This window comes from Notolepis coatsorum (assembly GCF_963971535.1).
Source record: "Notolepis coatsorum genome assembly, chromosome: 3".
In the NCBI taxonomy this organism is placed as follows: Eukaryota; Metazoa; Chordata; class Actinopteri; order Aulopiformes; family Paralepididae; genus Notolepis; species Notolepis coatsorum.
This window is the reverse complement of record NC_140167.1, coordinates 168,452,917-168,467,482: the sequence shown is the minus strand read 5'-3', so window position 1 is coordinate 168,467,482 and position 14,566 is coordinate 168,452,917. Positions and strand designations below refer to the sequence as shown.

Sequence of the window (14,566 nt, the reverse complement as noted above, 5' to 3'; positions counted from 1 at the left end):
CACCTCCCCGTTGCCGTTCCTGGAGAAGTCCTTCATCAGCTCCACGGTGGTGTGGTGGTTGGCGAGCGAGTTGGGTCCCAGGGGCTTGTTGTGGAGCTCGTCCAGGGTCTTGTCCTCCCCATGGCCCTTCTTCTTCCTCCTCTTGCCCCCCAGGCAGACGTGGTGGAAGGCGCGTCTCAGCGAGGACTTGGCAAAGGTCACGCCGCTCTCGATCCGTGCGATGGCGATCGTCAGGTTGTTCATCTCGTTGTCGTCGTCCGTCGCCGCCAGGTTGTCTGCGCTGAATGAGCTCAGCAGCAAGGCCAGGAACAAGTTCAGCACCTGTAACACAACGTCTTTATATAGGACTAGTTCAGCACCTGTAACACAACGTCTTTATATAGGACTAGTTCAGCACCTGTAACACAACGTCTTTATATAGGACTAGTTCAGCACCTGTAACACAACGTCTTTATATAGGAATAGTTCAGCACCTGTAACACAACGTCTTTATATAGGACTAGTTCAGCACCTGAAAAACAACGTCTTTATATAGGACTAGTTCAGCACCTGTAACACAACAACTTTATATACGACTAGTTCAGCACCTGAAAAACAACTGACCCTTTAGCTCAGCTCGTTAGTGCGGCCACCTGTGGATTCTATGGTCCCAGGTTCAAATCCACTAGGATACAATAGTATTTGAATAGTCCCCCATGGCTATCGAATAGTAACTTTGTGAGTTTTGCCCCATCCCTACATAGTAGACAGCTATCCTCATCCCTACATTGTAGACAGCTATCCTCATCCCTACATTGTAGACAGCTATCCTCATCCCTACATTGTAGACAGCTATCCTCATCCCTAAATACACAGCTATCCTCATCCCTACATTGTAGACAGCTATCCTCATCCCTAAATACACAGCTATCCTCATCCCTACATTGTAGACAGCTATCCTCATCCCTAAATACACAGCTATCCTCATCCCTACATTGTAGAAAGCTATCCCCATCCCTACATGGCAGACAGCTATCCTCATCCATCCATACATACACAGCTATCCCCATCCCTACATGGCAGACATCTAATACCCATCCCTACGTAGACAGCTATCCCCATCCCTACATTGCAGACAGCTATCCCCATCTCTACATACACAGCTATCCCCATCCCTACATACACAGCTATCCCCATCCCTACATACACAGCTATCCCCATCTCTACATACACAGCTATCCCCATCCCTACATACACAGCTATCCCCATCTCTACATACACAGCTATCCCCATCCCTACATACACAGCTATCCCCATCCCTACGTAGACAGCTATCCCCATCCCTACGTAGACAGCTATCCCCATCCCTACATACACAGCTATCCCCATCTCTACATACACAGCTATCCCCATCCCTACATACACAGCTATCCCCATCTCTACATACACAGCTATCCCCATCCCTACATACACAGCTATCCCCATCCCTACGTAGACAGCTATCCCCATCCCTACGTAGACAGCTATCCCCATCCCTACATACACAGCTATCCCCATCTCTACATACACAGCTATCCCCATCTCTACATACACAGCTATCCCCATCCCTACATACACAGCTATCCCCATCCCTACGTAGACAGCTATCCCCATCCCTACATACACAGCTATCCCCATCCCTACATACACAGACAGCTATCCCCATCCCTACATCACAGACAGCTATCCCCCTCCCTACATAGACAGACAGCTATCCCCATCCCTACATAGACAGCTATCCCCATCCCTACATACACAGACAGCTATCCCCATCCCTACATAGACAGACAGCTATCCCCATCCCTACATAGACAGCTATCCCCATCCCTACATACACAGACAGCTATCCCCATCTCTACATAGACAGCTATCCCCATCCCTACATACACAGACAGCTATCCCCATCCCTACATGGCAGACAGCTATCCCCATCCCTACATGGCAGACAGCTACCAGAGAACAAGCTAATTGTACCATGGAGAGGGTCTGAAACGTACCACCAGGTTTCCTATGACCATCACCATCATGAAGACCGTCAGGCACATGGGCTTGCCGGCCACCTCCATGCAGTCCCACATGGTCTCGATCCACTCGCCGCAGAGCACGCGGAACACGATGAGGAAGGAGTGGAAGAAGTCGTGCATGTGCCAGCGCGGCAGGGTGCAGTCGTCGGAGATCTTGCACACGCAGTCCCGGTAGGACTTGCCGAACAGCTGCATGCCCACCACGGCGAAGATGAAGATGATGATGCCCAGCACCAGCGTCAGGTTGCCGAGGGCGCCGACCGAGTTGCCGATGATCTTGATGAGCATGTTGAGGGTGGGCCAGGACTTGGCCAGCTTGAAGACTCTCAGCTGGGAACGGAAGAGAGAGCGACGGAGATTAGTCTTTCAAAACACGGGGGAACGGAAATGTTTTCTTTACTAAACATATAAAAGGTGCTATAAAGTGGTATTTCTTTTGTTTGTTAAAATAAGTGGTCTATGTGTTAGAATAGTAGCTCTATGACAGCCATCACTGATATAGAGTATCTGGTCAGTAACATGGGTCTCTCAGTCCCTCCACTCTGCAGTAAACAGAAAATAAAATGTCTGGTATCCAGTTCTCACTTTATCCAATCAGGAGAACTCCACACTGCAAAAATGGTTTAACAAAGAATTGCAATAAAAACTAGTTTTGGGCAAACTCGCCAGCAAATTTTAAAATTTTAAAAATCTGCCAGCTAATTTGGTATCGCAAGATTTCTTGAAATAAGTAAAAAATATCTATAGTTCTTGAAAGTGACATGATCCCGACCTGGGATAGGCAGTGCGGTGTGGTCGTTCTTACCAAACGGAATGACCTGAGGACAGACATCCCAGACACGTTGGCCAAACCAAGTTCCATTAGGCTCAGACTCACAATGATCGAATCAAATATATTCCATCCTTGCTGAAAATAAGAGTACGGGTCCAAAGCAATGATCTTGAAGAGCATTTCAGCTGTGAAGATGCCAGTGAATACCTAAACAAAATACACAAAAACGGACATTGAATTGTGTTTGCTAGAGTGATAGCTTGTTTAATAAACAAGTTGTTTAAAAGTTTAATAAACAAACTTGAAACTTGAACCCTAGTTTATTTCCTGTTAGCTTAATGTTATTAGCAAATGGTATTAGCAACATTGCAACAGGAAGTGAACTTGGGTACATATTACATTTAGTAATTTAGCTGACACTTTTATCCAAATTGACTTACAGATTCTGTGCAACAAGTCAGCACAGTCTTGAGTGTATATTAGTATAGTAGGTAGTAAAATGTGAAAGTTAGATTCCTTAGTAGGAGAGTGCATACTAGTGAAAGACAGTACAAGGTTAACATTTTTATACACAGTCTACTTGCCAGATTGCCCACGCTTAGCATTTTGCTGAAGTCCGGGCTCATTGGATAATGCTCCATGGACATAAACATTGTGTTGAGAACAATACAGATGGTGATTGCTAGGTCTACAAATGGGTCCATCACAATCATCTTCACCAGCCTCTTGATCCTCAGCCAACCCGGGGAACACTCCCAGATCAGGAAGGGGGGGGAATACTTGTACCAGCAAGGAGGACAATTCTGTCTTGATTCTTCAAGTTCTGATGCAAACAAGGGAGGGGTGGGGGCGGGGAGGGGGTAAACCAATATTTTACATTGCAGGACACTGTAGTCAAGTGTGCCAAGTGGCTATTAGTTGATCTGAGACAAAGATCAACGACAATCAAACACAACCAAAGCCAGTACCGCCAAATACAACTAAACATATGTTGCAATAAATAGTTTATATGTCAAGGGTTCCTGACTGAACTATGTATTAATATTATAATTGTAATAACTAGGGTATGAAAGGTTAAGGGTATGATTTCAGCTCTGATATAAGTATAATACCCTGATTTACGTACATCTGTTATTTGGTATTTTTCTTTTATTCCAAATGTGACATTCAATTGCTATCGAGGTGGATTGAAATGTTTTGTGCATAGAATGATGTGTAACATTCCAGATGTATCCACATATTATAATTGACTAAATCTACTTTTCCAACGGGCTGCTATACGTTTTATGGCTTGTTCAGTAACTAAGAAGTTTAATAATTATTATTGTTCATCTTAGAGAATTAATGACCTGGAAAAGTTAATTTCCGTTTGAACTTCGGAAACAGGAAGTGAGTAGGCAGAGAGAGAGAGGCGGGAGGGAGAGGAGAACACAAGAGAACATATCACGAACATTGCGGGAGCGTGAGCAGAGAGTGAGGAAGAGAGAGAGAGAGAGAGAGAGAGAGAGAGAGAGAGTAACAAGTGAAAGTCTTAAAAAAACAATAAAGTATTTATAGAGGAATACAGCCTTATCACGAACAGTGAACTGTTGTCTATCTACACAATTGGATGTGCGTGAGTTTGGGGACTAATTACTGCTGCACGGTGAAGCTACTGTACAGTACACTTGATAGCTAGTTACTAGGGGTGTAACGGTGCACATATTCATACCGAACCATTTCTGTACGGGACCTTTGATTCAGTGCACGCTGTGTACCGAACGAATACTCAAATACAACGTTATTTTAACCACTAACGGAACGCATGTGCATAACTTATTTTTTGCGTGCGGAACTCAATTAAAAACTCCAAGTTCGGCGCCAAAGTGGCGAACCATGTAACGCGCTGCGTCGCGAAGCGGCCGACCCGGGTTCGATTCCCGGACCCGGCGTCCTTTGTCAAATGTCTCTCCCCCACTCTGTCTCCCGTTCTTCCCCTCTCTCTCTCTCTACCGGACTGCCCGGTAGTAAAAACAATAAAAATCTACAAAAACATAATTACATAATTTTTTTAACTCCAAGTTCACCCCTTCCCAAAATATAACTTGCTCAAAGGGCCTGATGTTGTTCATTCAGCCCACGCTGCACCACTGAGAGATTACCTGTCATTTAGCATAGCCTCATAGTATGGCAAACACAAACAACAGGGTTAGGTAAGGGATGTGTACAGATGAGATATCGATATAGTATCTAAAGATATGTAAAAAGGATTATATGCATATGTGTATATATGTAACAGATGGTACTGCGAGGCACAGTCACGATGGACTTCAGGTGTTGTGAAGTGACTGTGGCAAGTAGCGGTACTGCGAGTTAAACTCACTCCCCCTTAAAAAACACATCCATTTCAAAAAGTGAATTCACCTCTTGGTATAGCGGTCTGTGATGTCGCCCGTGGTGCGGCAGACCTGGGTTCGAAACTCCCATGGAACATGGACGTTTAACACAACGCAAAAAGGTGACAATATCAGCTCCGTTACATTGGTGCCGTAAGACCCGGATACCTTGGGTGGAGTGAGTTTAGGGGGGGTGAGTGTAACAGATGGTACCGCGAGGCACAGTCATGATGGACTTCAGGTGTTGTGACACAAAAAGGTGATGATATCAGCTCTGTTACATATGTATGGTAAGAATATATATATATACACAGTATATACAGCATTATTGTACATGATATCATACAGAGTTATATGGGTAGACTCTAGTATGAGGTAGTTAGTAAACATACCCTCCATAGTGTTGGTTATAACACTAGCTACACTGAAGGCTCTCTCTCTGGCTTTTGGGCCGTCCAGGAAGTCCATGGACGCCTGGTATGATCCACGCCGGTACTCTGTTTCCGTGGCGTTGCCCTGGTGACAGAGAGGAGACTTCCTGTTACAGCCAGGAAGTGACATTCTTTTCAACTGTATGGATGAACGGATAGAAACAAACGTAGACATATGATATGACACACTGACGTACACCATGTCAGTAACACAGAACAAATGCTATGGCAGGAAAAATGGATGCCACAAGAGACGATGTACGTATAGAAAGTCGACCGTGATAGACAATAACTCAGGTTTTTCAGATTAATTAAAAATCTTAGCGCATCTTTTATTTTAAGTTAAAAATAAAGATTTAATTTGCTCTGTATGATGATATTATTATACGTATGGGGTGGAAATCTTTGGGAATCTCACGATTCAATTAGATTCTTTAAAAAAAAAAATTATCTTTATTTGCTTTTTTTCTGGTCGCGCAGGACCGACAGCTTTTCTTGGCCACGCAGGACCGACAGAGGAGAGAGGGAGAAACGGGAGGAGAAGAGGGGAAGACATGCGGCACATGGCCACCGGGTCTGGGAAACGAACCCAGGCGGGGCAACCGCTTCGCGACTCAGCGCGCTATGTGGTGTGCTACTGGAGCGCCCCACGATTCAATTCGATTCTTAGATTCTTGTGGTCATGATTCAATAACATTTCATTCAATTCATTCATCACACTTATCTAGGCAATTTCAGATATTCAGTTCTAGATTAAAGGGATAGTTCAGATTTGTTTAGCCCTAGCTCTATTTGCCTCTTACCGATAGTGTTGTCGATCGGTAGAGTCCTTTCTCAGCACAATCCGTGCTGTTCCTCACTCTAGCTCTGGCTAGTTAGCCGCAAACCAATGCAAAGTCAATGGGGTCAAACCTCCTGTCTATACAAGCTGACTGAGGACGACTGGATTGTACTCCACAGAGCACACAAAAGTAGATTTCAGTTGTCCTTGATTTTTCCCATCTCACTCATAATTCTATATAACCAGTATCAACGTAATTCGGGTCCGGTAGAGACGGGACAGTGAGAACTGTTAGATTACAGTCGGATTAGTCGTTGATTGTTATCAGCCTCCATCTCCTCTCCCGTGATGTGTCTGCGTTGTGTTGATTTAGTGAGAACGGAGAGAGTCATGCGGTCACCAGCGTACCACAGGTTGGTCTACAGCACACAGCCACAAGAGGCGGTAACAACACTGTAGGCCGTCCGGGCTAAGCTACTGGTTAAACTTCCTTACGTTGTCATCGCCAGATGCATAGGTGTAGATTTAGGTGGGGGGGGGGGGGGGGGGGGTGCAGAGTATTGAGAAGAGGCAATACTGTAAATAAGGGTGTCAGAAACATCTATATATCCTCCTTACCTGTAACTATATATAATAATAATAATAATACAGGAGAATAAATATTAGAAAGCATTGCTGCATTATATTCCATTTATATTAGTGTCAGCAGGCACCTGAATGTTGTCTTTTCCTTTACATAAATAAAGACATTTCCACCGTAAATTGATGCAAAAAAGTCACTAATTGGTGCAGAGAAGTACACCAGGAACTGAAGTGTTTGACGCTCAAACTTTCCTGGGGGATCCTTGTCCCCCCCCCCCCCCCCCCCCCCATGTTGAAACCAAACCTACGCCCCTCTGACCCTCGGCTAGATGCCATATCTACTGTCACCTCAGGCAGCAGGAGGCCCAGGGGCGAGGGAGGGAGGGCGGCCTCGCCCACCAGCGACATGGAGCCGTGCCGGTCCACGGAGCGGTGCAGGACGTGGGTCAGCAGGCTGCTCTGGCTCACGCTGCTGCTGCTGCGCCGCACGCGCCGCCCGGTGACAAACAAAGAGTCCCTGCGGCCGTCGTAGTCGCAGCCGCTGTTCTCGTCGTCGGCAAAGTCGGTCTGCGAGCCGGCCCCCCGTGGCCCCAGGCACTCGCCCCCCCGGAAGCTGAAAATGCTGACCCTGCTGTCGCGTCTGGCTGAGAGCAAGGGTCCGTGGAAGCTCAGGAGGGACTGGGAGAGAGAGATATTCTTCAGTACCTACGACTGATACATGTACATGGATGAGAAGAGGGTTGGTGACGGTGAAGACGCTCCCTTTTGATAATGATGGTGGTGATGTCATGGTGGTGATGGTGGTGATGTCACAGTCATGTAAGCGCGGCAGAGAAGCTTGTATTTATAAGACAATGAAAACAATCCAACGAAAAGGAAAGTGCAGGAAATGTTGATGATGATGATGATGATGATGATGATGATGATGATGATGGTGATGATGATGATGATGATGATGATGATGATGATGATGATGATGATGATGATGATGATGAGCGTTGCAAATGAAGATGGTAAGAATAAAATTGGGCAAAAAGGAAAAATGATGATGATGATGATGATGATGATGATGATGATGATGATGATGATGATGATGATGATGATGATGATGATGATGATGATGAAGACAAAGGCCAACGGCTGGCCTACATTGTTTTCATGTAGTGAGGAAGTGACGATTGTGTTGCGTTTGGGAGGACGGCCCACTGTGGACCATGTCATGTTGTCAACAGCCGGTTTTAAAACAGCTTAATGGTAGGTCAGGAATGGTAGATCAGGGTTAGTAGTTCAGGGCTGCTAGTTCAGAGTTGGTAGTTCAGTGCTGCTACTGTAGTTCAAGGTTGATGTTTCCAGGCTGATGTTTCCAGCCATGCAGATTCAATTATGTAATATTAGGACTCTTTTGAGAGAAGTGAGAAACTACTGTAGTAACAACCTTTTATGAAGCTCTTAACCTGCCATTTTAGTTTTAGTTTTTGAGGACTGCATACTTTTTTTGCAAACAAAAACAACATATTTTTTTTATCTACTTTTTTTCCTCCTGTTTTTCTGTGTTTTTCTCCCATCCCAATTGAGTCGTTATGCCAATTCCCCCCTCCCCTTCCTGGACGTTACTCACATGTGCCCCCCACTGGTTGGTCAAGGGAGCCCTGAAGTCTATCAGATGCTTCCTCCGAGACATAGGAGACAGCCAGCAGCATCTTTTCACCTGCCAGCGCGGACTCTTATTGGTGAGGTGTAACGTGTGGGAGGTCACACTACCCTCACCATCTCCCTCCCTTGCTGTGCAGGCGCCCTGACCGACCTGTAAAAGTTGCTGTTTACAACGACCAGAATACCAGCCCACCGGCTTCCCTCCCACTGACTCTTCCAATTGAGCCAGTATGGCGGCCGGCCAAGCTGGAGGCAACGCTGACAGCCGTATTCGCGTTGGTGACAAGTGCTTAGTCCGCTGCGCCACCCAGCCGCCCCAAAAACAACATACTTTATACTTATAGCACATGCATGAGCCTGGTCTCTTTTGAAAGATGACATTATGAAGTTTATGATTCCAGAAGAAAAATTCACTTTTAGTGCTAACGTAATAGAGTGACATCTGAACTTGAGTTGTAGAAAAACTTGTTACTCAAGTTTTTCTGTAGTAGTTAGTAGTCCAGAGGTAGTATTTCCCCAGAAGGTGGTATGGCTTACAAATCCATACGGACCCATAGCCTGAAGCCTTATGTAGTACATGTCCAAATTTCATAAAGATCCATTCAGAAATGAGTGATTAGGAGTGATTTTGGTCAACTGTGTACAAAAGAAAAACGTTTTCTCATAGACTTAAATTCATTCGGTTGTTTTTCTCTTCCTGTTTTCGCTCGTTAGTTTTTCACCAGATCCCTGATTCATACATCCCCAGTTGGGGTATCATTGGAAAGCCACACTCATTGGAAAGCCATCTCCACAATCATTTTCGAGATCGGATCTAGATTGACGGAACTACTGCGCCAAGAGTCGGGAGTGGTATTTTGCGCAATACCGTGTACTTTGCACAAGCCTCAAATACCGGCATGTAATTCGAGAACCGCTGAACGGATTTTGTCTGATTTTGTCGCTATCGACAGGCAACAAATAAGCCTTCAATTCGATATATATATTGTATTACAAAAAATGCACACCCGAGCCACTAGGGGTCGCCAAAGTGCCGGTGGGCAAATCGTCCTAAAAACATCCCATATATGGGACGGCGCATGCTAAGAGGATAATTATAAAATTGTCATCCAATTGAACCCAATCAATTATTTATATACTTTGATCTTTGGCTGGCACAGAGCTCTATAAAGAGCTTGACAAATCTCCATTAGCGAGAATTTCCCTATTAGCGGCCGAAAAGAGCTTCCCAACACGTATCTGTCATCCACTTATAATGAACTCACAGCTGAGAGGGGTGGTAATGTAACTTCATTAAATATTAAACATCAGGATGTATTCATGGTCACGGTCAGCCACAAGTCAGTCATATTTCAAGTCAATTAGGAATAATTGGCGCATGCCTGCCTGCCTTCCTTTATCATGGCCATTAAATTAAGTGACGATAACCACTGTAGTCGTGTCCGTGTCGTTCAGTGAACCAGACATGGTGTGAAGTCACATTGAGACACGATGACACGTTGACCAGACACATTCCTGCATAGTAGTACATTAGGATGGACATTTCCTGGGATTTAATTTGAATTGACCCTACTTAAAATACCCAACGCTGCTGAATCATTTGTTATCATACAGGTCATTATACAGGCTATCCCTAGATGCAACACCAGCACAAAGAAGATCATGTAGGGCAGGGGTCGCCAATTAGATTTGCCCACGGGCCAAATTTTCCCCAAGCCATTTTGTGGCGGGCCAATGATAAGTGAACATTTTTTAACTGTAAAAAAAAAAACGACATATACATGTTTGCACTGTCTTTTTTCTATTATAAAGTGCCTCTCAGACAGTGCATTACACATGAACAGATCAGTAATTTGATTTTAATGCAGGTGCTCGCATTATAAATCGAGATCAGTAGGGTGCATTTGATTTTAAGCACCACAGCGGGTGTATTATACATCGAATGTATTATTATTATTATTAAAACACAACACTCACCGGCATAATGCAGGCAGCCCTGCCCTGGACTTGATATTGTTTCTGCTTCGGTCCTCCAAAATCCATGTTAATAACATGTTAAATGTCCACTCGCGTTGAATGCCCACCCAACTTGAACAGTTGCTTGCTCGTGTTGCCATGTCAACAAGCGAGAGTCACCGGTTGCTTATTGCAAGAGTTACCTGTTGCGATAAACCCGTATTTTAAGAATGACACCTGTTTATTAAAATAAGCTTTATAGGTCGTAAGCTCCTCTTCTGGCTCATCATATTTCCCCGTTGCATTGCAAAGAAGTTATTCAAAGACGTTTGTTTTGTTTTTGCAAACGTTCGCTCGCCGGCAGCCCGGCATCCCAAACGCGGAAGTGAAAGTGAAATTCCATTGGTTCTCCCAGTCCATGTGACCATTTCTAGCATTTCAATTGGCTATAGTGACAGCCATAGATATGATGAATAGATAGATACAGCTTCAAAAGACACTCTGGCGTCACAACGAGTGAATATTTCCTGCGCGTAAAATAAACATCATATTCTCAAAATAACCTGACGGGCCAGAAATTATTGCTGGCGGGCCCATTTCGGCCCGCGGGCCGCCTATTGCCGATCCCTGATGTAGGGCTTCCCAGCCGCCCTTCAGATTAAATTTTATTGCCTATATTTATGTCTTTCTTATATTACCCTGCCTATACCTGTACCTCCCCTCCCCCTAGCTGCTATGACATCCAAACTTCCCCAAGGGTATCAATAAAGGAATATCTTATATTATCTTATAATCTTGTGTATTCATCTTTAGGTGTGATGTCGATTGAATGAACGGTTCTTGAGATATGTGAAGTACAGACATAGATCCAGACAGACACAGATTCCTTCCTTTATAGTTAGATGCTTAGCATGATTACTTTCCGGAAGTGGATTTATACTTTACTCACAAAAAACGTAACTTTTTAGGCATGAGTATTCTGACGTAGACCGACTCTACAACCAAAACAATCATGCAAGTGGCCAATCTAACCCCCCATGCTGACAATACACCTTTCAATTGTAAGTAAATTAACTGTTTACCTGTTCTCACAAATTATATAATGCCCAACCAAGTTAGATGCTACATATTGCTACTGAATAACATGTAATTGTAATGTAAACATGTAAAGCTTCTTCCCCCAGGCCATCAGAGCCATGAACAATGTACATTGAGTGCTCAGAACATTGAACTGTCCACACACAAGCACACATGAACACACACACGACACGCACACTGTGCACGCTCACACACGAGCAGCCACTTAACACTTTAACATGAGCGGGCACACACTCATGTCGCACACACGCACACTTATGGCCAAAGGAAAGGACACTTTAAATTAGAATAACAGGAACAGTGTATTGCACTACCAAAGCTAACTAGCATGTCACACATGCGCTGTAAATAACTATGTACAGATACCGAGATGTCACTCCATGTTACCTGCTACCTGTTACTGCACAATGTTGTTTCTTCTTTTGATTCTATTATATGTACCACTGTATTGCACATCGTTGCGGGCAAGACCACCCGCATTTCATTGTATACCTGTATGCCGTGACAATTAAAACTCTTGACTTGACTTGACTTGTAATGTGACTTTTGTTTCCATGACCTGCACAGTAGGAGTGAAACTCTAGTTTCTGGTTTGATGTACTCAATAGTTACATAGTTAATGTGTGCTACTTGGTGAACTATTTCAACTATTTGATTAACCCTAACAGTGCCAGTGTGGAATGTTCAACACCTTATGTAATGTGACAAGTGTCTAGTAAAGGAAAATGACAGATAAAACGTCAAGGTATCGCTTTAAGGTTTGAATTTCAACATTCGTAGGCCAATACAAAACAAAACAAACACTGGTTTGAACCTGATGTGTCGAGGAGCATTTCATGTCATGCGAGAGCAGGTTAGCATCCATGGACAACCGGAAGCGAGTCTTCCTGATGCTGTCCTCTGACTCTGACTCAGGACACTTCTCATCTCCGGTGGCCTTGTCTTCCTCCTTCTTCCTCTTCCAGCGCCGGTTGCGTCTCTCCTTGGCACTCTTGGAGCTGAGCTTGGAGGCTTCGGAGGAGCTCTCCATCAAGACACCTCGGTCGCTGAGCTCCCCGCTCTCCGCTGCCGCTATGACCGCTGCCGCCTGGACACACAGCAAAGCACTTCAGTGATGGATCATTCAGAATGAATGCTTTATGTTCACCTGCTCCGCTAGCGTTAGCTGTTAGCAATTCACATTGTTAGCAATTTGCTTGCTCACATTCGCTATTAAGTCAAAACAAAAGCATACGTTAAGTGGTATTTTCTAATTAAAATAAGTGTTAATTATCTCTACATTCCGACAGCCATCACTGATATAGAGTGTCTGGGCAGTAACATGGTTCTCCCAGTCCCTCCACTCTGCAGTAAACACTAAATAAATTTTCTTCCCACTTTATCCAATCAGGAGAGAGAACTCTAGATATTTTCTACTTATTTAGAAATCTTGCCAAGCCAAATTTGCTTACTGCACTGGTAGATTATTTGACTTGTTTTCAAGCACATATTTGCTTAAACGTTTTTATTTCTCATTTATGTCGGACCATTTTTTGCAGTTGTAAAGCAGTAGGTGAGATGATCTACTGAACCTGAGCGTCCTCCTGCTGTTTCCTCAGCTGCTCCAGCTGAGCCCTGAACTCCTCCTCCTTCTGCAGCGCCTCCTCCATGGTGGCCTGGTTCTGCTCGTCGTAGGCCATGGCCACCACGGCCAATATGAGGTTGACCAGGTAGAAGGAGCCCAGGAAGATCACCAGGACGAAGAAGATCATGTAGGGCTTCCCAGCCGCTCGCAGCGTCTACACAGAAAGTAAAGGAAAGCCAGTGCGTTTGTTGTCACTAAATAATATAACGACAGTTTACAACTTGTGTACTTGTTTGACTGCAAACCTTTGGGGACAGAGCTTTCAGCGTGGCAGCTCCCACCATCTGGAACTCCCTCCCCGCAGAACTCTGCAACGCCCCAACTCTGGATTCCTTCAAAAAACTCCTCAAAACTCACATCTTCAACATGGCCTATGACCCCTAAATGTTGTGTGTCTGTCTACCATGTTTGTTATTGTTGTTTTTTGCCCTATGTATAGCGACCTTGGGTTTTATGAAAGGCGCTATACAAGTTATTATTATTATGGTGTGGTGATTATGATGTGACAAATGTCAATCAAGAGTGATGTAAAAGTCGTATGTACTGTTCAGACTGAGGTCGCAGACTGAGTGGCCCAAATCAGAATTGAAAAGATCAGATTCCATGTGATTTTACCTGGTAAAATAAAGGTTAAAAAAGTAGCCATAGTCTTTAACTGATTCTCTGCCAACAACGATTATATACTATACGTGTTTGCCCGCCAATCGTTGAACGCCAACCACGTGTATATATACCTTATTTGATCCTTTTTCCTTTTTTTTTTTATATATTTCTATTCATTATTCATCCAGGGACCTTGGTGTTACCATAGGGAATGAGTCTGAGATCGCAAAAGTCCAATACCGCCGCCTGGTGGGATGCGGCCGGTGTTGCACTTCCTTTGAGACTCTGTGTATGAGGCTGTGCGTCGATTAAATTGGTCCGGGTGGACTTTTCTAGTAACCTGAACCAAGGGCTTCACCCGATCGAATTGAATCGTTTTCGGGACCCCCGATTCATTATGCTGTGGTGGATTATGTCGTGGGCCAAATGGACATACAATCTACCAGATGGCAATCAAATAATTGGAATATTCTTTTTGGAATCCCACCGGCCACAGGTAAGAGCAATTTAACGTAAATTTCAACTTGATTGTGCCTTGTTTACATAGCCATCGCCCTTATCAGCGTATGTTGTTGTACTAACGAATGCCGTTATTGACAATCAATTAATCAGAAATGACCCCCCCCCCCCTTTCATGCATTCATGATGG

General features: G+C 44.4%; 1 protein-coding gene across 1 annotated transcript in view; it reads right to left on the bottom strand.

Moving 5' to 3' along the window:
* Positions 1-14,566, bottom strand: part of scn1laa (sodium channel, voltage-gated, type I-like, alpha) — a gene marked incomplete at both ends in the record, with an annotated part of 146,580 nt that overhangs the window by 91,784 nt on the left and 40,230 nt on the right. Inside the window, 7 exons of the mRNA XM_084311428.1 lie at positions 1-321; positions 2,016-2,372; positions 2,848-3,021; positions 3,399-3,637; positions 5,582-5,705; positions 12,505-12,777; positions 13,262-13,468. The exon at positions 1-321 is cut by the window's left edge and continues 186 nt beyond it. Coding sequence (XP_084167554.1) covers positions 1-321; positions 2,016-2,372; positions 2,848-3,021; positions 3,399-3,637; positions 5,582-5,705; positions 12,505-12,777; positions 13,262-13,468 — 1,695 coding nt within the window. The remainder of the gene's footprint in view (positions 322-2,015; positions 2,373-2,847; positions 3,022-3,398; positions 3,638-5,581; positions 5,706-12,504; positions 12,778-13,261; positions 13,469-14,566) is intronic.